Below are 25,650 nucleotides of genomic sequence, written 5' to 3' on the forward strand. Positions count from 1 at the left end.
AGTTCGAGACCAGTCTGGCCAACATGGTGAAACCCCATCTCTACTAAAAATACAAAAATTAGCTGGGCGTGGTGGTGCGTGCCTGTAATCCCAGCTACTCAGAGCCTGAGGGAGGAAAATAGTTGGAACCCGGGAGGTTGCACTGAGCCGAGATCATGCCACTGCACTCCAGCCTGGGCGACAGAACAAGACTGTCTCAAAAAATAAAATAAAATAAAAATAAAATAAATAAATAAATGCTATTTTGAGGTATTTCCAGTGACTGTAATGTGTTGAGACGGAATATCACCTACATTCATAAGTGAAGAAAATGCTGGATTTCAGTTAAAGGTTGATTTTTTTTTGAGACAGGGGTCTTGCTGGAGGCCTCAAAGTACCTGGGATTATAAGTGAGTGCCACTGCACCTGGTGTTAAAGGTTAATTTAAATAAAGATGTAATTACCAGCTCTGGTTCATGGTCTCCAGAATTCTATCCATGGATTCCAGGTTCAGAACTCTTAGGATGGCTAAAATTCCTGCCTGAAGTCTCAGTTTTCCAATAGTCCTTTGGGGGCCTGAAACCTCCCAGGAATGGCTTTAGAGTGTTTTCCTGACACTTCCCAGCCCTGGCCCATACCCTGCCCTCTGCCTGGCTCCATTCTCGGGGAAGGAATTCTTTGCCAAGCAGAATTTTCTAACAAGCCCAAATATAGTAATAATAATAACTAGCAGCAGGAAGAACTATAAAGCCCTTTGGGCTTTGATGACTCCATCACTGGGGTATGTTCATTTGATGGTTGATTTTGCTGTACCAGGTACTTCCTTGCCCATTTTCTAATCATTTTATAACACATGCTGACTCTTTTCCCTTCCCTTCTCCTTTTCCTGGGAAAATACAATGAATAAATAAACTTATCGATAGTGAAAATTAATACAAAATTATAAACACTGTATGTTTAGCACCAGACCAAGCATCTTGCGGACACCCTTGCCCCTGGCCATCCCAGAATCCCTGGGGCAACTCTGGCCTTGGTTAAGAGGCTCCATAGCTCCTGGCTTAGCTGTGCCCCGGCTCCTCCCCTCATATCATGCCTGACCCTAGAAGATATTTCACCTCTGGGTGCCTCAGCTTTCTCATCTATAAGGGTGGGGGATGAGATGGTCATAGTTTTTTTTTTTTGTTTTTAGGGTGGGGGACGAGATGGTCATAGGGTCACAGTTTCTTTTGTTTTTGTTTTATACAGACGAGATCTCGCTACGTCACCGGGCGCCATGGCTCAAGCCTGTAATCCCAGCACTTTGGGAGTCAGAGGCGGGCAGATCACGAGGCCAGGAGTTCAAGACCAGCCTGAACAATATGGTGAAACCCCATCTCTACTAAAAACACAAAAATTAGCCGGGTGTAGTGGCGGCTGCCTGTAATCCTAGCTACTCGGGAGGCTGAGGCAGAGGTTGCAGTGAGCTGAGATCGTGCCACTGGACTCCAGCCTGGGCGACAGAGACTCCGTCTCAAAAAAAAAAAAATTAATGAAAGGAAAAAGGCAAGGAGGAATCCCAACAATGACAGGTTGAAAGCTGCAGAGGAGACTGATGGGGAGTGACCTGTGAGGTAGCAGGACCAGGTGAACTGGAATCCCCAGGTCCAGATAAGTGAGGGTTTCCAGGAGGAGGAGTGGTCGACTCAGCTGCTGCTGAGAAGCTCAGCGAGACCAAGAAGTGACCCCCGGATTGGGCAGCGGAGAGGTTGTAGGTTACCTCAGCAGCAGTTAAGGGGTAGGGACACAGCCCTGCTGGGTGGGGTGGTGAGAGGCTGGGACGGGAAGGGGTGGAGGTGGCGAGTGTAGGGAAGTCTACGGAAATGTCTGAGGGGAGGGAGAAATGGCCAGAGGCAGGAGAGGGTTTGGGGGCAGGAGTCAGTCCAGAGTGAGGCTGATGGCACAGAAAGGCCTCGAGGGGAGGGCAGCGGGAGGGGGTCCTAGGCCTGAGGAGGACGTGAGTACCGACAGGGAAGTTTGTCTGTTTGGGTACTGGGAGAGGAGAAAGATCCTGAAGGCTTTCATTTTTCTCTGAAGAATGAGGTAAGGCCACGGGCTAGGAGCCCAGGCAGAAGGGGCTGTGGGAGGTGTAAGGAGAGGGGAGCAGGCATGAGGTCTCGCTTTCAGAGTGGGAGTCTCACCGAAAAACATGACAGGGCTGCTGGCTTTGTGGATGCGTTAGAAGTGTGGGATGACAAATTCCCAATCCCAGGGCTGTGTGTGGAGCCCTCTCCCCAAGCGATGGGAAGGCAAGTGTCCTTAAGGTTGGGGTTCCCTATGATGGAAGGGTGGGCTCTATTGCAGTCCGTCAGGCCAGGAGGTAGGTACTGTTTTCTGTATTTTACAGTTGGTGAATCTGAGAGCTTCAGGCCAATACAGTATCCGTGTAGCATTAGGGTCAGACAAAATAGAACAGGGCCCGGCACATGTTAATATTCGTTGGAAAAAAAAAAAAAGAATGCTTGTGAAGTCCACTGCTGCGCCCCTACTGGTAGCCCAGTCTGGCCTCAGCCTTGGGGGCTGGTGGGTGGAGAGGGTGGCCTTGTGTGCTCTGCTATCCCTGTTGCCTTAATGACCCAGTATCACCTTTGTGCCCTTGTAGGTTGATCCTTCTAGTCTGGTGGCAGAACTTTGTAGACACCAAGCGAGCGGGGCAGCGTGTTCTGGACCTCATTCCTCACACAGGGCTCACCTCCGGACGAGTCACAGGCCTTAGCCAGTGGCCCAGCCCCGGGAATGCCACCCTGGTTCTGTACCCTGCCCAGGCCAGCCGACAGGGTGTATCGGGGCACACACCTGCAGCATCCAGGGCTCTCCAAGGAGAGGGATGTCCTTTAGAGGAGAGTCTAAGAGCTGCGACCCTGAACTTGTGGGGGAAGGGCTTCTATACCAGGAGGGCTCCCAGCCCTGTTTCTTAAAGGCCATTTAGGCAGAAGTGAACGTGGTCTCTTCAATAAAGTTAATAATGGTTCATGCTGCAGAAAATGTTCAAGAGAAAACCCTGCTTATTTATTCAGGCTTTAAAACCATAAAACTCCCAAATTCTCCCTGTAGCTATTTATATCCAGAGCTAGTCCCCAAATTAAGCTCAGGTTTGAAGTAACTTAAAAGAAAAATAGCCATCCCTGCTTTAAAAAGATTTCCCGTATAGACCTCCACTGGTCTAATTACGAAGGGCGCGTAGTTTCGGGGTTGGCTGGGGGTAGGGCACCGGGACCTCCAAGGCAGCGGCTCTCAGGCTAGCCTCAGCCGACCCCACCCGCCCGCACCCCGTGTTCTCCCTCGTGCGGGTGCCGGGGGGAGTGGGGAGGCGGGGCGGGCGGCAGATCCGGAAAAGTGGCTGCCCTCGCCCCGGAGGAAGTTGACCCTCCTCCCGTGCCGAAAGCTTGGGATGAAAATAGCTTCTTCCTCTTTAACCTTCCTGGACCCCCGCCCCAGGACGACTGGGCCCCTTCATTCATCTTTCAGCAGCCACCCCGGCGGCTTGGGCGTCCCCACGCCGGGACTCTGTGCCCCGGGGGCCCACGGGGACCCTCCCTTGGGCCTCTGCCGCCGCGGCGCGCCCCGCACCCAAGCCACCCCGGGGGCCCCGGCCTCCCCCACCCAATTAGCGGGCAGCACCGCGGACCCGAGTCCCCACGCGGCTCGCGCCAGGGAAGGCGGCCGCCTGGGAAGCCCGTCCCCCGCGCCGCGGCCCCCGCCCCCGCCAGCCCCGCGTCCCCTGGGAAAGGCGGGGGCGCAGCGAGTTTCCCCCAATTAGTTTCCTCTTTGTATGGAGTCTTAGCGCGCCCGTACCCCTCCGCGCAGCGGAAAGTAGTCCCGGCCGGGCGCTCCGCGGCTTCCCAACACTAGGCACATTTTACTTTGAGAAGTCGACGGGACTCTCAGCGGGGTCCTTCGGAAGGGGGCCAGAGGCCGCGGGAGGCGTGCGCGGTCAGCAGGGGCGGGGGCCGAGGTCAAGGGGAGGGGGCGGGGAAGACCGCGAACTCCTCGCCGCTGCCTGGAGAGATGGATCATGGGGCGTAGGGAGATGGCAAACCTCAAACCACGTACGGCGGGCGATACGCGTCAACCGAACCTCGCCAACGGAAGCCCGGAGCCGCCCCTCCCCGCTCCCCCGCCCCGCCGCCCCGGACGGACGGGCGCGCGGAGCCAACCCGGCTGCCGCTGGCTGTCCAAATCCCACCAGAGCCAATGGGAGCGCGAGGGGGGCGGAGCCATCTCGCGTCAGTTGGGCTGCGCGTCCCCCTCCCCCGGCGCCTCTGCAGGCCCCGCCCCTGCCTCCTCCCCTCTCCGCTCGCTGCTCCCGGAGTAGTTGGTGCCAGTGAAGTGAGGGCGGCGATGAGAGCGAAAGTTGCGCTCGGCTCGTCGCTGGGGGCTTGAAGCGGCTCCGCGCTCTGCCCGTTTGGGCCTCCCCCAACTCGGACTCGCGCCCGTGGGCTCCCGCCGCGCCCGCCCGGCCCCGCGCCGGCCCCGTGACCCCTCCCCCGTCTCGGCGCCCCCTCCTCAGGAGCCGCGGGTCCCCGCCACTTTCGCACGGCCCCGGCCCCCGCCGATGCCGGCCATGGTGGAGAAGGGCCCCGAGGTCTCAGGGAAGCGGAGAGGGAGGAACAACGCGGCCGCCTCCGCCTCCGCCGCCGCCGCCGCCTCCGCCGCCTCAGCCGCCTGCGCCTCGCCAGCCGCCACTGCCGCCTCGGGCGCCGCCGCCTCCTCAGCCTCGGCCGCCGCCGCCTCGGCCGCCGCCGCCCCCAATAATGGCCAGAATAAAAGTTTGGCGGCGGCGGCGCCCAATGGCAACAGCAGCAGCAACTCCTGGGAGGAAGGCAGCTCGGGCTCGTCCAGCGACGAGGAGCACGGTAGGTGGCAGCCGCCCCCGCGGCCCCGGGCCCCGGGCCCCGCGCCGCGCTGACCGCCGTGTTCTGCTTCCCCCGCAGGTGGCGGTGGCATGAGGGTCGGACCCCAGTACCAGGCGGTGGTGCCCGACTTCGATCCCGGTGAGTAGCGGCCCCGGCCGGCCGGCGGCGGTGATGAGCGGGAGCCCCGGGTCCCCAGCGAGCCCGAGGGGGCGGGAGCCCGCCGACAACTTTCTTTTTGTGTGTGCGTTCGCCCTGCCGTCCGTGAGGAGAACAGCAGGGCGAGGACGAGGAGGCGCACACGCACACGAGTGTTTTGCAAACGTGCCTCTGCACCCGGGGGAGGCCAGGTCGCCCCCAGCAGGGCCGGCGCCGCTGCCCCCTTGCGCCTCCGAGGACTGCGGGTGGCGTCGGAGGCGGCCACACCTGGCCTGGGGGCGCTGGGGGTCCCTGCGTCCAGGTGAGCTGCGCCTCGGCCAGGGGTAAGGGTGGCAGTGCCGGAGAGTTAGCGTCGTGCGAGCGCCCCGGACTTAGGAGGTCCCCAGAGACTCCTTTCTCGGAACCCTTCCCAAAGGCTGCTCCCCACGCCTTTGCTCCTCCTCCCAGCCTCTGGGCTCTTGCTGGCTCCTGACTCCCCTCCCATCCAGAAGGCGAGTAGAAGAACGACCCCCCAAAATCAGTCAATAAAAGAAGTGTGTTTTCCAGAGGGCGCCTGCCTGGGGAAGAGAGTCTCGCGTGTGGCAGTTTGATTTTAGGACCTATTTGTAAATGTGTGTATTTCCTTTTTTTTGGAGGAAGAGATTGTGAAATTGAGAACCATCAGAAGCTTTAGCCTAACAAATGCTTTTCACCTACAAGAAAGCCCTACACCCTAGAATGGAACACTTACTTCTCTGGCTGCTATTCTGTGTAGAAGCAAATTTAAAATGGTACAAGAAAAAAAAAATCCAATCAGACAAAGGAATTCGTCAGATTTTAATGCATGAGATTCTAGCCAGTGTCTGTATGAGACTGTCTTTAAAGGTTGTTGGTATGGAAAATGTTTGAAAGAACGTAGGATTTATTTCAGAAATAAAATTCAAAAGAGCATCTTGTAAAGCTGGAGTTAACAATCCTTCCTGGTTGGAGGGCTTTAGAGCTGGGGTTCTCTATGTGGGTTATACCACTAGTTTATTTGAAAAGATAAACGCATACATGTTTTTTTCTTGGAAACAAGACTGCAGAAAATTGCAGTGATCTAGTCCTTGAAAAAGGCGATTGCTCTCAAGCTGTTATTAAGGTACTAAACTGTACTTTGAAGTGAAAATACATAGAGGTCCTAGGTGAGCTCTTGGACACTCTGGAAATAAATGACTTCCTAAATTGGCCTTCTACATTTTGATTTGTTGACGTAAATCTGTTAAATTTATTTGTCTCATATTCGCGTTTGTGTTTCTTTTAAGTCCATGTTAGTGTTTTTGATAGTTTCCTCTTCTCTGCGGTTCTTTTTTTTTTGGTAGTCACTTCTCGTTTATGAGTGACAGGATAGAACTAGGTGGCCAGGCTATTTCTCTTGTATGCTTGGCTCCTCCGTTCCTTGGTTGGCCACCAGGGGAAGCATACTGTTTTTTGGTTACAGTTGACCCTGTCTTCATTTTGTAGGTCGAGTCTGTCTTTGCTTTAAAACACAGAAGCTTGTCACCAAATTTTCCTAATGTATTATTTTTAAAAATCGACTTCCACAAATCTTTGAGTAAGTTGGTAGGCTTTTTGATACATTTTTGTTAACATAAATTTTGAAAACTTTATTTAGATGTGTTGGATGTGACTGAGGAAAAGGGCATATTTGTCAACAACAGGAATTAGATTTCTGACATTCATCGAAATATTGACATCAGCTCTGCATTGTTAGTAATGAGTTTGACTTCTTTGGAGTTATACTTTGAAACAGCAAATATAATATTTTGAACTGTCTTTGGGCTATTTGTTGGAATAGATATGAGCAAAAACTTGCTAGCGACCAGCTATTCTAAAATGGAAAACATTTATCAGATAGCAGTAGCTCACACCTGTAGTCCCAACACTTGGGGAGGCCAAGGCTAGAGGATTTCTGGAGCTCAGGAGTTGGAGACCAGCCTGGGCAACGTAGTCAGACTCCATCTCAACAAAAGATAAAAAAATTAGCTGGGCATGGTGGCATGTGCCTGTAGTTTCAGCTACTTGGGGGGCTGAGGCTGGAGGATCTCTGGGAGGTCAAGGCTGCAGTGAGCAGTGATCTGGCCATTGCACTCCAGCCTGGGTGACAGAGTGAGACCCTGTCTCAAAAATAAAAAGGAAAACATCTAACTGTTCTGCTGCATAGTCTTGCTGCCAATTGGTTGAGTCTTGATATTAAAATTGCCAAATTTCTTATTTTATTTTATTTTTTTGAGACGGAGTCTCGCTCTGTCCCTCAGGCTGGAGTGCAGTGGCGTGATCTCGGCTCACTGCAAGCTCCACCTCCCGGGTTCACGCCATCCTCCTGCCTCAGCCTCCCGAGTAGCTGGGATTACAGGCACCCACCAACACGCCTAGCTAATTTTTTGTATTTTTAGTAGAGATGGGGTTTCACCGTGTTAGCCAGGATGGTCTTGATCTCCTGGCCTTGTGATCCGCCTGTCTCGGCCTCTCCTAGTGCTGGGATTACAGGTGCGTGCCACCGCGCCCGGCCCCAAATTTCTTCATTTTGTGTTTGTTTTAATCTGGAAAGGAATCTAACTGGTGTAAAGTAATTTCAAACCTTGTTTTGCCAACCTAAGCAGGGGGACACAGTCCTAGATATGGCAGAAAATTGAGACTTTACTATTTCCTCGTGGTATTTTATGTGTCTTCTCATTTAACTCAAAAGCTTAAGGGGAAGGAAGACTTCCATTTTGGAATAGAAATGATACAACATTTTTCTTTTTTTTGATACGGAGTTTCACTCTTGTTGCCCAGGCTGGAGTGCAATGGCGTGATCTGGGCTCGCCGCAACCTTTGCCTCCTGGATTCAAGCAATTCTCCTGCCTCACCCTCCTAAGCAGCTGGGATTACAGTCATGCGCCACCATGCCTGGCTAATTTTTTGTATTTTTAGTAGAGACGGGGTTTCTCCATGTTGGTCAGGCTGGTCTGGAACTCCTGAACTCAGGTGATCCACCCACCTCAGCCTTCCAAAGTACTGGGATTACAGGGGTGAGCCACCGTGCCCAGCCAACATGTTTGTTTTATGGCAAAATTCTTTCTTAGCTCTTTAAGACTTAAGACAGGTTCTTTCCATGACTGCAATTTAAGAGTAGTGAATTGAATAATAAATTAAGAATTGAGAGTTTGATCCTTACTAGTTTTTATTTCCTCCTCTTACTTGTTTTTTTCTTTTTTTTTTTGAGACCAAGTCTCACTCTGTCGCCCAGGCTGGAGTGCAGTGGCACGATCTTTGCTCACTGCAACCTCCACCTCCGAGGTTCAAGCGATTCTCCTGCATCAGCCTCCTGAGTAGCTGGGATTACAGGTGTCCACCACCATGCCCAACTAATTTTTGTGTTTTTATTAGAGATGCGGTTTCACCGTGTTGGCCAGGCTGGTCTTGAACTCCTGACCTCAGGTGACCTGCCCGCCTCGGCCTCCCAAAGTGCTGGGATTACAGGTGTGAGCCACTGCGCCTGCCCCTCCCCCCACCTTTTTTTTTTTTTTTTTTTTTGAGACGGAGTCTTGATCTGTTGCCCAGGCTGGAGTGCAATGACACAATCTTGACTCACTGCAACCTCCATCTCCCAGGTTCAAGTGATTCTCCTGCCTCAGCCTCCCAAGTAGCTGGAACTACAGGTGCATGCCACCATGCCTGACTAATTTTTGTGTTTTTAGTAGAGACGGGTTTGACCATGTTGGCCAGGCTGGTCTTGAACTCCTGACCTCAGGTGATCTGCCCACCTCGGCCTCCCAAAGTGCTGGGATTACAGGCGTGAGACACCATGCCCTGTCCTTACCTCAGTTTTGAGTGTGTCTTTTTTCTTTTCTTTTACTAGAATTTGAACAGAGAGGTGGACGTGAAACTTGACAGGCAGCTTTTTTTTCTTTTCTTTTTTTATTATAGTAAAATAAGTAACTACAGTAGAGATGCATGAATGGAGGAATTTGACTTTGATTTTTTTTTTTTTTTTTTTGAGAGACAGACTCTCGCTCTTTCAGCCAGGCTGGAGTGCAGTGGCGTGATCTCAGCTCACTGCAACCTCCACCTTCTGGGTTCAAGCGATCCTCCTGCTGCAGCCTCCCGAGTAGCTGGGATTACAGGCGCACACCACCATGCCCGGCTAGTTTTTGTAGTTTTAGTTGAGATGAGGTTTCACCTTGTTGGCCAGGCTGGTCTTGAACTCCTGACCTCAGGCGATCCACCCACCTTGGCCTCCCAAAGTGCTGGGATTTCAGGCGTGAGCCACCGCGCCTGACCTTTTTTTTTTTTTTTTTTTTTTTTTTTTTGAGATGGAGTCGTTCTCTGTTGCCCCAGGCTGGAGTGCAGTGGCACAATCAGCTCACACAGCCTCTGCCTCCTGGGTTCAAGCAGTTCTCCTGCCTCAGCCTCCTAAGTAGCTGGGATTACAGGCGTGTGCCACTATGTCTGGCTAATTTTGGTATTTTTGCAATTATTATTTTTTTTGAGATGGAATTTTTTTCTCTTGTTGCTCAGGCTGGGGTGCAATGGCATGATCTCGGCTCACCCCAACCTCCACCTCCCGGGTTCAAGCGATTCTCCTGCCTCAGCCTCCCGAGTAGCCGGGATTACAGGCATGGGCCACCACACCCGGCTAAATTTTGTATTTTTAGTAGGGACGGGGTTTCTCCATGTTGGTCAGGCTGGTCGTGAACTCCCAACCTCAGGTGATTTGCCCGCCTTGGCCTCCCAAAGTGCTGGGATTACAGGCGTGAGCCACTGCGCAGCCCTAATTTTGGTATTTTTGATAGAGATGGGTTTCACCATGTTGGCCAGGCTGGTCTCGAACTCCTGACCTCAGGTGATCCACTCACCTCGGCCTCCCAAAGTGTTGGGATTACAGGTGCAAGCCACTGTGCCCGGCCTGATTTTTTTGTCAGATTTTACTTATTTGCAGTATGCCAGCTTGACCCTATGTAGGTTTGAAAGCAAATGGTTGGAGCTAAGACTATCTGATATTTCCTATACAGTTCAAAGGAAGATTTAATTCTGTCATCCCTTACAAAGAGCGAATGAGGTGGATAGAGCACATTAGTCCTAAAATCCAGATTCAGTTCTTTTTTTTTTTTTTGAGACAGAGTCTCGCTCTGTTGTCCAGGCTGGAGTGCAGTGGCGTGATCTCAGCTCACTGCAAGCTCCTCATCCCGGGTTCATGCTGTTCTCCTGCCTCAGCCTCCCGAGTAGCTGGAACTACAGGTGCCCGCCAGCACGCCCGGCTAATTTTTTTGTATTTTAAGTAGAGACGGGGTTTCACCATGTTAGCCAGGATGGTCTCCATCTCCTGACCTCGTGATCCGCCCGCCTCGGCCTCCCAAAGTGCTGGGATTACAGGCGTGAGCCACCACGCCTGGCCCTGATTCAGTTCTTATAAAATAATTAATACCTAGACTAGATCGGTGTAGTGTGGCATTGCTTGGTAGTTAGAATACCGTTTGTGTTTACACTGAAATAAAAAGTTTTACCAACTTTTAAAGAGTTAAAAAAAAAAAAAGAGTTAAAAACCTAAGTGCAGCCCTACACTTTTAACTTAGGCTTTGTTCTTACATGTGTTGTCCAGACTGCCTTTCCATGCTGTCTGCCGTAGATTGTGCTGAGTTGTCATTGGTTTCTTTTAATATTCAGTAGTTACAGAATAATAGGGTAAGAGGGAGGATGCTTATCTATCCTACCTCTGGTTAGTTCTCTCCTACATTAGCAAAGCATCACTTATTTTGAAATGAATAATGTTTTTCTTTCCTTTTTTTTTCCTTTTTTTTTTTTTTGAGATAGGGTCACACTCTGTCACCAGTATAGTGGTGTGATCATGGCGGCAGTGAACTTGAACCTCCTGGGCGCACGCCATCCTCCCACCTTTGCCTCCCAAGTAGCTGGGACTACAGATGTCCACCACCATGCCTGACTAGTTTTTTTGTGTTTTTTGTAGAGACAGAGTTTTGCCATGTAGTCCAGGCTGGTGTCAAACTCCTCGGCTCGAGCCATCTGCCTGCCTTGGCCTCCCAAAGTGCTGTGCTTACAGGTGTGAGCCACTGTGTTCAGCCATTATTATTACTATTTTTTAATTTTTATTTTTAATTTTTATTCTCTTTATACACGTCCTTGGTGCTTCAGAGGCGTACGTTGTTAATGGTGAATATTTTTGAGATAGTGGCCCTTTAAAAAAGCAACCTTTATTTTGAATGTTTAATCCAATATATTTAATCAGATCTGAAAATTTGTGGTTGTCATTGGCTTAACTGTCACTTCAGAGTTGACTTCTGTCAGAAAACTGTGTTATGTTTTCATGTGGAATAGGTAATTTTACTGAACAGGGTGTCTTGATAATACCTTTCATTTGTTTTCACTGGTGATTCTATGTTCTGCTTTTTTTATGCTTTAGATCATTGTAAAAAATAGATATATTAAAATTATGGTGAATGCTTTGTGGTTTTGTTTTTGTTTTTGAAACAAGGTCTTGCTCTGTCACACAGGCTAGAGTGCAGTGGCCTGATCTTGGCTCACTTCAACCTCTGCCTCCCAGACTCAAGTGATTCTCCCCCCTCAGCCTCATCAGTGGCTGGGAATACATGCGCGCATCACCACGCTTGAGCTCAGGCTGGTCTCGAACTCTTGTGCTTAAGCAGTCTTCCTGCCTTGGCCTCCCAAAGTGCTGGGATCACAGGCATGTGCCTGGCAATGCTTTGTGATTGATTGATTGATTGATTGATTGATTGATTTTAGTTTTATGTTTATTGTTTTTTGAGACAGAGTGTTGCTTTTGTCGCCCAGGCTGGAGAGCAATGGTGCAACCTTGGCTCACTGCAGCCTCTCTTTCCCAGGTTCAAGTGCTTCTGCCTCAGCCTCCCGAGTAGCTAGGACTACAGGTGTGCACCACCATGCCCAGCTAATTTTTGTATTCTTAGTAGAGATGGTATTTCGCTGGCTGGGCATGGTGGCTCACACCTGTAATCCCAGCACTTTGGGAGGCCGAGGCAGGCGGGTCACTTGAGGTCGGGAGTTCAAGACCAACCTGGCCAACATGATGAAACCCCGTCTCTACTAAAAACACAAAAATTAGCTGGGCATGGTGGTGCATGCCTGTAATCCCAGCTACTCAGACGGCTGAGGCAGGAGAATTGCTTGGACCCGGGCTGCAAAGGTTGCAGTGAGCGTAGCTGGCACCACTGCACTCCAGCCTGGGTGACAAAGTGAGACTCTGTCTCAAAAAAAAAAAGAGAGACGGGGTTTTGCCATGGTGGCCAGGCTGGTTTCGAACTCTTGACCTCAGGTGATTGACCCGCCTTGGCCTCCCAAAGTGCTGGAATTACAGGCTTGAGCCACCGCACTCGGCCAAACACTGATTTAATACTAGGCAATATTTGCTTCAGGTACAGCTAAAGCCTCATTCCCGCCTTTTTTCTTCATTAATTCACAGTTGATTTATTTCTGTGATAGTTTGCATCTTCTGAGAAGCAGATGACAAGACAATTAGATGTGCAAGAGGTTCATTAGGGTGTGCTTGTGAAGGATAAAGAGAGGAAGGAGGTGTAGGTGGCAAGAGCCTTTACACTGGAAGCATGTGTGACACCTGTGAAAGAAGAGAGGGAAGGAATGATGATTAATGATTGATAGAGGAACCTTAAACTGCAGTGCAGTTTGCAGTTCAGAGAAAATCAGCCAGAGTAGATTGTTAGAAGAGTCTGTTGGGCAGGAATGGTTCTTCCCTGTGAACGTCTGCTGTGTTCAGTCATTGGCTGGGAGCAGCCTAGAGTAGCCTAGCCTTGGTATGCATGCCGTAGTAGATTCCTGGCAGCTGGGGCTGTCAGTTAACTACACTCCTTGCAACATTTTCTCTCTTGAAGGGAAATCTGAGTGGCACACTCAAGGCTGTCAGAATTCCCATATGTGTTTTTGTAGTTTAATACATGTGTGTAATTCCAGCACTTTGGGAGGGTGAGGCGGGTGGATCACCTGAGGTCAGGAGTTCGAGACCAGCCTGGCCAACATGGTGAAACCCCGTCTCTACTAAAAATATAAAAATTAGCTGGGTGTGGTCGCGGGTACCTGTAATCCCAGCTACTTGGGAGGCTGAGGCGGGAGAATTGCTTGAGCCCAGGAGGCGGAGGTTGCAGTGAGCCGAGATCGTGCCACCGCACTCCATACTGGACGACAGAGCGAGACTCCGTCTCAAAAAAAAAAAAAAAAAAAGGTGATAATATGTTTTCTTGTTATTGTTATTGTTTTTGTAAATGGAATAGTCTATGCTATTCATGTACTTTTATGCTTTCCAAACAAGTACATTTCCACTAGCAAGGTAAACAACTTTGTTTTCACCTTATCTTCGTCATAGTGTTAGTTAGGTTGTTAATTTTTTTTTTTTAATGCTATCCTTTAATGGCTTATATTAGCATTTTTTTCTTCTTCTTTTTTTTTTTTTTGGAGATGGAGTTTCGCTCTTGTTGCCCAGGCTAGAATGCAGTGATGCAGTCTCCTCTCACTGTAACCTCTGCCTCCCGGGTTCAAGTGATTGTCCTGCCTCAGCCTCCTGTGTAGCTAGGATTACAGGCATGTGCTACCACGCCTGGCTAATTTTAAAAAATATTTTTAGTAGAGAAGGGGTTTTACCATGCTGGCCAGGCTGGTTTTGAACTCCTAACCTCAAGTGATCTCCCGCATCGGCCTCCCAAAGTCCTAGGATTACAGGCGTGATCCATTGTGCCTGGCCTCTTCTTTCTTTTTTTGTAGACTTGGTATCATTCTGCCTCTTAGGCTGGAGTGGCAATGGCGTGATCACAGCACACTGCAGCCTCAGCCTCCGGGGCTCAAGTGATCCTCCTGTCTCAGTTTCCTGAGAAGCTGGGACTACAGGCATGAGCCAGTATGCCTGACTGCTTTTTAAACTTTTCGTAGAGACGGGGTTTTGCCAAGTTGCCCAGACTGGTCTCCAACTCCTCGGCTCAACCAGTCCTTCTGCTGTGTCCTACCAAAGTGTTGGGATTACAGGCATGAGTCACTGTGCCTGTAATTAAGTTTTCCAATTAATGATGAGGTTAAGTATCTTATGTTTTTAATTTTTAATTTTTTTAAGAACTTTTTTTTCCCCTTTTTTGAGATGAGTTCTCACTCTTGTCGCCCAGGCTGGAGTGCAGTGGCGTGATCATAGCATACTGTAGCCTTGAACTTCTAGGGCTCAAGTGATCTTCATACCTCAGTTTCTGGAGTAGTTTGGACTACAGTTGTTCACCGCCACACCCAGCAAAGAATGTGACAGAAAGTACTAACTGTCTTTTAGCTAAGTATCGAAAAGAAAAGAGTGTTTTTTAATTTATTTTTGATTTGTTTATATGTACTTTTTGAGACAGGGTCTGGCTCTGTCATCTAGGCTGGAATGCAGTTGTGTAATTTTGGCTCCCTGCATCCTCAGCCTCTGAGGCTCAAGTAATCTTCCCACCTTGGCCTCCGGAGTAGCTGGGTTTATAGGCTCCTGCCACTATGCCCAGCTAATATTTGTATTTTTTGTAGAGATGGGGTTTCAGGTTTTGTTGGTCTTAACCCTGGCCCAGGAGTGTATTTGTAAATTTTTTTTTTTTTTTTGCCATTCAGTTTCCTCCTGTGAATGTATCTTTCTTTTGCTATTTTTTTTTTCTCCTTAGACAGGGTCTCGCTCTGTTGCCCAGACTGGAGTGCGGTGGCTTAATCTCGGCTCACTGCAACCTTCATCTCCTGGACTCACATGATCCCGTGATCCTCCCACCTCAGCTTCCGAGGTAGCTGGGACCACGGGAGTGTGCCACCACGCTTGGCTAATTTTTGTGTTTTTTGGTAGAGACAGGGTTTCACCATGTTGCCTAGGCTGTTTTGCTGTTTTTCTATAGGGTGTTGGTTTTTTTGTATGGATTTGTGTGAGTTCTTTTTTTTATATATTTGGATATTCTTTGTTAGAATTGCACATATGTTTTTTGTTTTTTCTTTAATATTCTGTGTGTTGAGGGGAGGAGGATTGAGTTTATTTGACTAGGAAGGGATAAAAATACATTCCTGATTGGAGACTGTACTCAGAGATTGGTCTTGGTGTATACCCCTGATTTCTAAGATGAATGTTACTGAGAATTGAGAATTTTTTGTTGTTGTTGTTGTGTTTCAACTAAGTTATTCATGTCATTTTGGCCTGCTATTAGCTAGTTGACCTAAATCACAGTGCTGAATGACTCGAAAAGCTCTGAGTTAATTTCTGCCTAGTATATAGTTATAGTAGCATATAGGTTAAAGGTTAAAGTTACAGCTTTGATCCTATAATGGTCAGTTTCCCACAAAAGGTTAAAATGCTATAGACTAAAACTAACAGCTGTCTTAGGGATTTGCCACTCCTTATAAGGCAATGTGTAGTGTGTGGATAGGGAGTTACAACTTGTCATCACTAACAAAACCCTCGAAAGAATGATCTATCCAGGTTGCTTACTCTGTGCCAGGCTAGTTTTAACACACATCAAATCATTTGACCCTCACAACAGTCATGATGTAAAGTTACTATCTCCATTTTCCAGATGAGGAAACAGGCATTGAGAGGCTTAGTCTTATGGTTCGACCTAATAACTTGCCGCGGTAATCCAGTCCAAGAGGCCCTCAGCTGTAAGATGCACCATTATTTTATGTTTCAGTAAGAAAGGAAAAGGATCAACAAGATAGACTGTTAATTTTAAGTATTAAAAGAATTCTGATTTATAAGTATAGTCAGAATTCAATTTAGTGTATTTTAGAGAGGGTCAGCCAGAATCCTCTTTAAGAGAAAACACTTAGGCCGGGTGCAGTGGCTCACTCCTGTAATTCCAGCACTTTGGGAGGCTGAGGCAGGTGGATCACCCGAGGTCAGGAATTCGAGATCAGCCTGGCCAAAATGGTGAAACCCTGTCTCTACTAAAAATACAAAAAAATTAGCCAGGCTATAATCCCAGCATTTTGGGAGGCTGAGGCGTGAGAATTGCCTGAACCTGGGAGGTGGAGGTTACAGTGAGCCGAGATCGTGCCACTGCACTCCAGCCTGGGTGACAGAGCAATACTCCATCTCGAATAAAAAAAGGAGAAGAAAAAACACTTACGAGCAAGGCTTTATTGGATCCATTGATTAGTTGTTTCCATGTGGCCCCAGGTGTTGGGGAATTTTATGTTTAGGGTTGCCAGAGACAACTTGTAGTCCAGTTACATTCCTCTTCTTCCTGGCAGTGAGAACACAGGTGAAATGGGAGGTAGTTAGCTTGGTTGCCTGGGGACAAATTGGACTGAGTTGCTTTATTCCTGCATGTATGTTGAAATAGTCATCTTCACAACTTAGAATATAGTTGGAGTTTTTTTTTAGAAGAGCCATTTCTTTTGATGGTGTGACTGAAGGCTATGCATACAGTCATGTATTGCAAATCAAATGTCATTTTGGTCAAGGACAGTGGTCCCATAAGATTATAATGGAACTAAAAAATTCCTGTCGCCTAGTAACTTCACCTTGTCTGTAGTGCAACAGCGTGTAGCATTACTTAGGTGTTTGTGTGGTGTTGGTGTAAACAAACCTACTGCACTGCCAGTCTTATAAAATCTAGCACATGGAGTTATGTATAGTACATAGTACTTGGTAATGACAATAACTGTATTACTGGTTTGTGGATGTACTGTAGTATACTTTGTATGGTTATTTTAGAGTGTATTCCTACTTAGAAAAATTATAAGTTTGCTGTAAAACAGCCTCAGGCATGTCCTTCAGGAGGTATTCTAGAAGGAAGGCATTGTTACTCTAGAATATGACACCTCTATGGGTCTTATGGCCTCTGAAGACCTTCCAGTGGGACAAGGAAGGTATGGAGTCGGAAGATGGTGATATTGATGATCCTGACTGTAGGCTAGGCCAATGTGTGTGTCTTTGTGGGTTTTTTTTGTTTGTTTTTGAAATGGATTCTCGCTCTGTTGCACAGGCTGGAGTCCAGTGGCATGATCTCGGCTCGCTGCAACCTCTGCTTCCCTGCTTCAAGTGATTCTCCTGCCTCAGCCTCGTAAATAGCTGGGATTACAGGTGCGCGCCACCATGCCTGGCTAATTTTTGTATTTTTAGTAGAAATAGGGTTTCATCATATTGGGCAGGCTGGCCTTGAACTCCTGACCTCAAGTGATCTGCCTGCTTCTGCCTCCCAAAGTGCTGGGATTACAGGCATGAGCCACCGTGCCTGGCCTAATTTTTGTATTTTTAGTAGAGACGGGATTTTGCCATGTTGGCCAGGCTGGTCTTGAACTCCTGACCTCAGGTGATTGGCCTGCCTTGGCCTCCCACAGTGCTGGGATTACAGGTGTGAGCCACTGCACCTGACTGTATTTACACCCATACTCTCCCTGAAGGTTGTAGTTCCTGCCCTGCTTTACTTTTACTGGCATAGAAGCTGCTGGGCTTGGTGTTCTGCTTTCAAACTTAGCATGGATATAGGGAGTTCAGCGGGAGGAAGAGAAGAGTAGGTGCTTAACTAGCTTTGATCTTACTCAGTACCAGAGAGTCTTCTGGGAGCTAGTGGTGTCATGTATGTCTGATTTCTTTGAGGATGATAGCATAGTTTTTTGAACCACCAAATCAGGTTTTAAGTTTTTTTTTTTTTTTTGGGGAGACAGGGTCTCACCTTGTCCCCCAGGCTGGAGTGCAGTGGCGAGAACATGGCCCACTGCAGCCTTGACTTCTTGGGCACCAGTGATCCTCCTGCCTCAGCCTCCCAGGTAGCTGGGATTACAGGTGTGAGGCACTGCACCTGGCTGTTAAATATTACCTAGTATAAACTTGTCAGAGCTAAATAGCTGAATTTTCTAAGAATATGTGCTTGGTTTGGCGTCTTTTCTTGAATAGGCTTTATTTTATTTTATTTTATTTTTTTATTTTTTGGGGTTTTTTTTTTTTTTTTTTTTTTTTGAGACAAACTCTCACTCTGTCGCCCAGGCTGGAGTGCAGTGGTGTGATCTTAGCTCACTGCAGCCTCTGCCTCCTGGGTTCAAGCGGTTCTCCTGCCTCAGCCTCCCAAGTAGCTGGGATTATAGGCATGCTCCACCACGCCTGGCTGATTTTGTATTTTTAGTAGAGACGGGGTTTCTCCATGTTGGTCAGGCTGATCTCAAACTTCTAACTTTAGGTGATCCGCCTGCCTCGGCCTCCCAAAGTGCTGGGATTATAGGTGTGAGCCACCGCGCCCGGCTGAATAGGCATTTTTTAGTGGACATTTGATAAGGACCAAGTGCAACTGTGTAACAAATGGAAATCCAGGGAAAAATTGTCTTTTAAATTGCAGTTAAAAGCTGATTATCCCTATTGTCTCTGCTTTCCTTATAATGAATTTGTATAAATTAGAGATGCACATCTTGCATAGATGTGTTTTCTTTTTTTTATATAAAGTGGTGCAAGTCACGTCACAGAATTGACTATTTTTTGGCCAGGTGTGGTGGCTCATGCCTGTAATCCCAGTGCTTTGGGAAGCTGAGGCAAGTGGATCACTTGAGGTCAGGAGTTTGAGATCAGCCAGGCCAATATGGCGAAAACCTGTCTCTACTAAAAATAGAAAAAAGCTAGCCAGGCGTGGTTGCTCATGCCTGTAATCCCAGCACTTTGAGAGGCTGAGGTGGGTAGATCACGAGGTCAGGAGTTTGAGACCAGCCTGGCCAACATGGTAAAACCCCATATCTACTAAAAGTATAAAAATTAGCCGGGTGTGGTGGCACGTGCCTTTAATCCCAGCTACTCGGGAGGCTGAGGCAGGAGAATCGCTTGAACCTGGGAGGTGTTCAAGCCACTGCACACTAGCCTGGGCAACAGAGCGAGACTCTGTCTCAACAAAAACCACAAAGTACAAAAAATTAGCCAGGTGTGGCGGTGCGCGCCTCTAATCCCAGCTACTTGGGAGGCTGAGGCAGGAGAATTGGTTGAACCGGGGAGGCGGAGGTTGCCATCAGCCGAGATCGCGCTACTGCAGTCAAGCCTGGGCGAAACAGAGAGACTCCATCTCAAAAACAAAAACAAAAACAAAATTAACCGTTTTACAATGAACAATTCAGTGGCATTCAGTGCACTCGCATTGTTGTGGAGCCACTACCCTTGTCTAGTTCCGAAACATTTTCATCACCCTAAAAAGAAAATCTCATATGCATTAGAATGAAGAATGAGTTACTTCTTATTCTCCATTCTCAGTACCAGGCAACCACTAACCTGCTTTTTGTTTCTGGATTACTTATTCTGGAACTTTCGTATAAGTGGGTATGTGACCTTCATGTCTGGCTTCTATCACTTAGTGTAATGTTTTCAAGGTTCATTCATGTTGAAGCTTGAGTCAGTATTGGTACTTTCTGTGCTTCATTGCTTTTGTTTTGTTTTGTTGTTTTTTTTTTGTTTTGCCTTGTTTTTGTTTTTTGAGATGGAGTCTCGCTCTGTCGCCCAGGCTGAAGGGCAGTGGCATGATCTCAACTCATTGCAACCTCTGCCTCCCTCGTTCAAGCGATTCTCCTGCCTCAGCCTCCCAAGTAGCTGGGATTATAGGTGCACACCACCACGCCTGGCTGATTTTTGTATTTTTAGTAGAAATGGGGTTTCACCATTTTGGCCAGGCTGGTCTCGAACTCCCGACCTCAGGTGATACACCTGCCTCGGCCTCCCAAAGTGGTGGGATTACAGGTGCCTCGCCTAATTTTTAAATTTTTTTTTGTGGAGAGATGGAGTTTGTTTATGTTGGCCAGGCTGGTCTCGAACTCCTAACCTCAAGCACTCCTCCTGCCTCAGCCTCCCAAAATGCTGAGCTTATAGGCGTGAGCCACTACACCTGGCTCATTCATTTGTTGATGGACATTTAGCTTGTTGTTACCTTTTGATTATTGTGAACCATGCTGTTATGTACATTCATGTATAGGTATTTATCTGTTTTCATCCTTTTAGGGGTATATATCTATTAGTGGAATTGCTGGGTTATGGAGTAATTCTGTGCTTCACTTTTTTTTTTTTCTTTTGTTTTGAGACAGGCTCTTGCTCTGTTGCCCAGGCTGGGGTGACCGTGGTACGATCTCGGCTCACTGCAACCTCTGCCTCCTGGGTTCAAGCGATTCCTCCTGCCTCAGCCTCCTGAGTAGCTGGGGTTACATGTGCATGCCACCACACCTGGCTAATTTTTGTATTTTTAGTAGAGATGGAGAAACATGTTGGCCAGGCTGGTCTTGAACTCCCGACCTCAGGTGATCCACCTGCCTCAGCCTCTCAAAGTGCTGGGATTACAGATGTGAGCCACTGTGCCCGGTCTGTGCTTAACTTTTTGAGGAACCATTAAATTGTTTTTCACAGTAGCTTAACTATTTTATACTCCATGATTAACGTATGAGGGTTTCAATATTCTACTTTTTATTTTCTGTTTTTTGAGATGGAGTCTCACTCTGTTGCCCAGGCTGGAGTGCATTGGTGCGATCTCGGCTCACTGCAGTTTCCACCTTCCAGGTTCAAGTGATTCTCCTGCCTCTGCTTCCTGAGAAGATGGGATTGTAAGCATGTGCCACCACGTGCGGCTAATTTTTTTTTGTATTTTTTAGTAGAGACAGGGTTTCACCGTGTTGGCCAGGCTGATCAGGCTGGTCCTGAGGACCTCAGGTGATCTGCCCGCCTCGGCCTCCCAAAGTGCTGGGATTACAGGCGTGAAAATGCTACGGATGACAGTGCAGAGAGTCCTGAGATGCTTAGAGTAGTGGAGTTACTCGATCCTTCCCTGTGGTGGAGGGTTGGGAGTTGAAGAAACCAGGAAGTCCTATATGAAATGGTCCTTTAAGGCCGGGTGCAGTGGCTCACCCCTGTAATCCCAGCACTTTGGGAGGCCGAGGCAGGCAGATCACGAGGTCAAGAGATTGAGCCCACCCTGGACAACATGGTGAAACCCCGTCTCTACTAAACATACAAAAATTAGCTGGGAGTAGTTCCAGCAACTCGGGAGGCTGAGGCAGGAGAATCGCTTGAACCCTGGAGGTGGAGGTTGCAGTGAGCCGAGATTACGCCATTGCACTCCAGCCTGGGCAACAAGAGCAAAACTCCATCTCAAAAAAAAAAGAGAGAGAAAGAAATCGTCCTTTAAGTCAAGCCTTAAAACGTAGGAATTACCTAGTTAATTTGAAAATTAATATTATATGATATATAAGCTGTACATGTTATAAAAATTATTTTGAAAATTCTAATCTTTAAAATTTTAGTTTAGATTTTCCTGGTAGTTATCTAGAGCTGTGCTGTCCAATAGTGTAGCCACTAGCAACATATAACTATTGAAATTTAAATTAATTAAAATTAAATAAAATTAAAAATTCAGTCCTTCTGTTACACTAGGCACATTTTAGATATTCAGCCATCATATATAGCTAGTAGGTACCATATTGGACAGCTCAGAATAGAGTATTTTTATCCTCTCAGCAAGTTCAGTTGGGTGGCAATGATCTAGACATTCTGATGAAATGAAAGCTTCATTATTATTACTATTATTATTATTATTTTATTTTTGTGAGACGGAGTCTCGCTCTGTCCCCCAGGCTGGAGTGCAGTGGCGCCATCTCGGCTCACTGCAAGCTCCCCCACCCGCGTTCACACCATTCTCCTGCCTCAGCCTCCCGAGTAGCTGGGACTATAGGTGCCCACCACCACGCCCGGCTAATTTTTTTGTATTTTTAGTAGAGACAAGGTTTCACCGTATTAGCCAGGATGGTCTCAATCTCCTGACCTCATGATCCACTCGCCTCAGCCTCCCAAAGTGCAGGGATTACAGACGTGAGCCACCGTGCCCGCCCCAAAAGCTTCATTATTATTAATTTTTATAATTAATTCAGACGTTTTGCCTCTTTTATCAAGTGCATGAAATTTGAGGTGGGTACAGCTGAGAAATGTATGATGGCTGTGTGCTGAATTCCTCTAGGGGTGTATTTGTTTAAATATTGCCAATAAGGTGTTCAAAATAAGGTTATTTGAAAGAGCAAGTTGAAATGGAAAGCTTAGGAGAGCTTAGTTTTTTTTTGTTTGTTTTTTTGAGATGGAGTTTTGCTCTTGTTGTCCAGGCTGGAGTGGAATGGTGTGATCTTGGCTCACTGCAGCCTCCGCCCCCACACCGTTCAGGCGATTCTCCTGTCTCAGCCTCCTGAGTAGCTGTGATTACAGGTGCTCACCACCACGCCTGGCTAATTTTTTGTATTGTTAGTAGAGATAGGGTTTCACCATGTTGGCCAGGCTGGTCTCTCCTGACCTCTGATGATCTGCCCACTTTGGCCTCCCAAAGTGTAGGGATTACAGGCGTGAGCCACCATGCCCGGCCTCAGCCTATAGTTCTTTTAATGCCCTTGTCTACTAATTCTATCATCTGTGTCATTTCTGGGTCAGTTTCAGTTGCTTGATTTTTTTTTTTTCTTCCTCTTTTTGGGTTGTCTTTTCCACCTACTTTGCTTATCTGTTGATTTTTGGATGCCAGACATCATGAATTTTACTCTGTTGGAGGCTGGATATTTTTGTATTTCTATAAATATTCTTAAGTTTTGTTCTGGGACGTGGTTAAAATACTTAAAAATAGTTTGATGAAGTCTTGCTTTTAAGCTCTGTTAGGTGAGATCAAAACCATTTTAGTGTAGGGCTAAGTATTTCCCACTATTGAGTCAAAATCCTTTTGGGGATTCTGTGTGATAGCCCATGAACTATGTGGTTTTCCACTCTGGCTGTGAGGAACCGGCTCTCTTCCTGTTCCCATGTGAGCCTCGTGGATTGTTCCATTTGATTCTTTTGGGTATTTTATTTATATTTTTAGAGAAGGTGTCTTGCTCTGCCACTCAGGCTGGAGTGCAGTTTTGTGATGATAGCTCCTTGCAGCCTCAAACTTTTGGGCTCAAGCTATGCACCCCATATAGCTGGGGCTATACCATGCCTGGTTATTTTTATTGTTTTAGAGACAGGGTCTTACTGTGTTGCCCAGGCTGGTCTTGAAGACTCCAGGGTTCAAGCGATCATCCCTCCTCAGCCTCCCCAGTAGCTGGGATTACAGGGTTTTGCCATCACGTCTGGATAAGGGGGTGTGGAACCAGGGACAAAGACCAAATACATATTTCATAATATACTACACAAGGTAAATCTGGTTCATGTCATTCTATCTTGACTGGAAGCATAAGTATAGATTTTGCCATGTTGCCCAGGCTGGTCTTGAACTCCTAGCCTTGAGTAGTCCCCTCTTCCCAAACCTTCGCCTCCCAAAGGTGCTAGGATTGCAGGCATGAGCCACTGCACTTCCTGAGTAGCTGGGATTATAGGCGCGTGCCACCACGCCCAGCTAATTTGTTTTGGATTTTTAGTAGAGACGGGGTTTTGGGCCATGCTGGTCTTGAACTCCTCATTTTAAGCGATCCGCCCGCCTCAGCCTCCCAAAGTGCTGGGATTACAGGTGTGAGCCACCGCGCCCCGTCTAATTTTTGTATTTTTTGTAGGGATGGGGGTTTCCCCATGTTACCCAGGCTGCTCTTGAACTCCTGGCTTCAAGCAATCCACCTGCTTCGGCCTCCCAAAGTGATGGGATTTCAGGAGTAAGCCACTGTGCCTAGCCTTGTTTATTTCAATATTCCTGATGAAGTATTCCATCTGATCTCATTTGCTCTTAGAAATCTGCTTGCTGGTTACGCTGTGCAGTGGCTCACAGTTGTAATCCCAGCACTTTGAGAGACTGAGGTAGGAGGATTGCTTGATGCCAGGAGCTAGAGATCAGCTTGGGCAACATAGCAAGACCTTGTCTCTACGTGCACCTGTAGTCCTGGCTACTTGGGAGGTTGAGATGGGAGGATTGCTTGAACCCATGAGTTTGAGGCTGCTGTGAGGTATGATCACACCACTGTGTTTTAGCCTGAGAGACAGGAGACAGTATCTCTTAGCAAAAAAAAAAAGAAAAAGAAAACAAATCTGACTACAGTATTGATGATTCTAGCCCAGAATTTTCCAAAGGAGTATACGTGGTTTTTTTTTTGTTGTTGTTTTTTGTTTTGTTTTTTGAGATGGTGCGAGTCTCGCTTTTTTGATTTTGTTTTGTTTTTTTGAGATGGAGTCTTGCTCTGTCGCCCAGGCTGGAATGCAGTGGCGCAATCTCGGCTCACTGCAACCTTCGCCTCCCGGGTTCAAGCAGTTCTCGTGCCTCAGCCTCCCAAGTAGCTGGGACTACAGACGTGCGCCACCACGCCTGGCTAAGTTTTGTATTTTTGGTAGAGTTGGGGTTTCACCATGTTGGCCTGGCTGGTATCGAACTCATGGCCTCAGGTGGTCTGCCATTCTCGGCCTCCCAAAGTGTTGGAATTACAGTGTGAGCCATCGCACGTGGCCTTTTTTTTTTTTATTTTTTAAACATATTTGTTTATCCTTTTTTTTTTTTAAGAGATAGAGTATAACTATGTTGCCCAGGCTGATCTTGAACTCCTGGCCTCAAGCAGTCCTCCTGCCTTGGCCTCACAAAGTGCTGGGATTATAGGAGTGAACCACCGCGCCTGGCTGAGATAGGTCGTTTTTTGAATTAACTTTTTTTTTTTTTTTTTTTTTGGAGACAGAGTTTCGCTGTTGTTGCCCAGGCTGGAGTGCAGTGGTGCAATGATCTAGGTTCACTGCAACCTCTGCCTCCCAGGTTCAAGGGATTCTCCTGCCTCAGCTTCCCAAGCAGCTGGGATTACAGGCATGTGCCACTACACCCGGCTGATTTTGTATTTTTAGTAGAGACGGGGTTTCTCCATGTTGGTCAGGCTGGTCTTGAATTCCCAACCTCAGGTGATCTATACTCCTTGGCCTCCCAACGTGCTGGGATTGTAGGCGTGAGCCACTGCACCCAGCCATGTTTTTAAGATTTTTGAACATCTGGCTCTTTTTTTTTTGAGATGGAGTCTCGCTTTGTCATCCAGGCTGGAGTCCAGTGGCGCCATCTCGGCTCACTGCAAGCTCCGCTTCCTGGGTTCACTCCATTCTCCTGCCTCAGCCCCCCGAGTAGCTGGGACTACAGGCGCCCGCCACCATGCCCGGCTAATTTTTTGCATTTTTAGTAGAGACGGGGGTTTCACCACGTTAGCCAGCATGGTCTCGATCTCTTGACCTCGTGATCCGCCTGCCTCGGCCTCCCAAAGTGCTGGGTTCACAGGCATGAGCCACTGCACCCAGCCCATCTGGCTCTTTTTAAATGTCAGATATTGATAACTCCCAGACTGAATTAAGATTTTATATGTCAGATGATTAACTATCATTTTGAGTTGTTGCTTAGTTCTCTGCTTGCTTGGCAACAGGTCAGTTTCCATGGTATTGCCATTTTTGTACCACATTCTTAGTGGAGCTGAGAGGTTGGGGGTGAGGCTACAGGGCCTAACTCTATAAACTAGAATAGCTAAACTTTTATCCAGTTTGGTGTATAAAATTTTTTGATATACAGCTCAGGAAAAGCGTATAAAAAACAAAAATAAAAATAATTTCTGAATAATTTTTTTTTTTTTTTTGAGATGGAGTCTTGCTCTGTCGCCCAAGCTGGAGTGCAGTGGCGTGATCTCGGCTCACTGCAAGCTCTGCCTCCTGGGTTCATGCCATTCTCCT

At 47.6% G+C, this 25,650-nt stretch overlaps 1 protein-coding gene across 2 annotated transcripts in view; it reads left to right on the forward strand.

The window, feature by feature from the left end:
- Positions 1–3,861: 3,861 nt before the first annotated feature.
- The window catches only part of RCOR1 (REST corepressor 1), a 150,461-nt gene continuing 128,672 nt past the window's right edge, over positions 3,862–25,650 (forward strand). For both annotated transcript variants that reach the window (XR_008513373.1, XM_002825133.5), the window contains exons 1-2: positions 3,862–4,871; positions 4,950–5,009. Coding sequence is in view for 1 of the 2 variants with exons in the window: in XM_002825133.5 (XP_002825179.2) it covers positions 4,571–4,871; positions 4,950–5,009 (361 nt within the window). In the remaining variant the exon portion in view is untranslated. The remainder of the gene's footprint in view (positions 4,872–4,949; positions 5,010–25,650) is intronic.

This window comes from Pongo abelii, chromosome 15 (genome assembly GCF_028885655.2).
Source record: "Pongo abelii isolate AG06213 chromosome 15, NHGRI_mPonAbe1-v2.0_pri, whole genome shotgun sequence".
Taxonomy (NCBI): Eukaryota; Metazoa; Chordata; class Mammalia; order Primates; family Hominidae; genus Pongo; species Pongo abelii.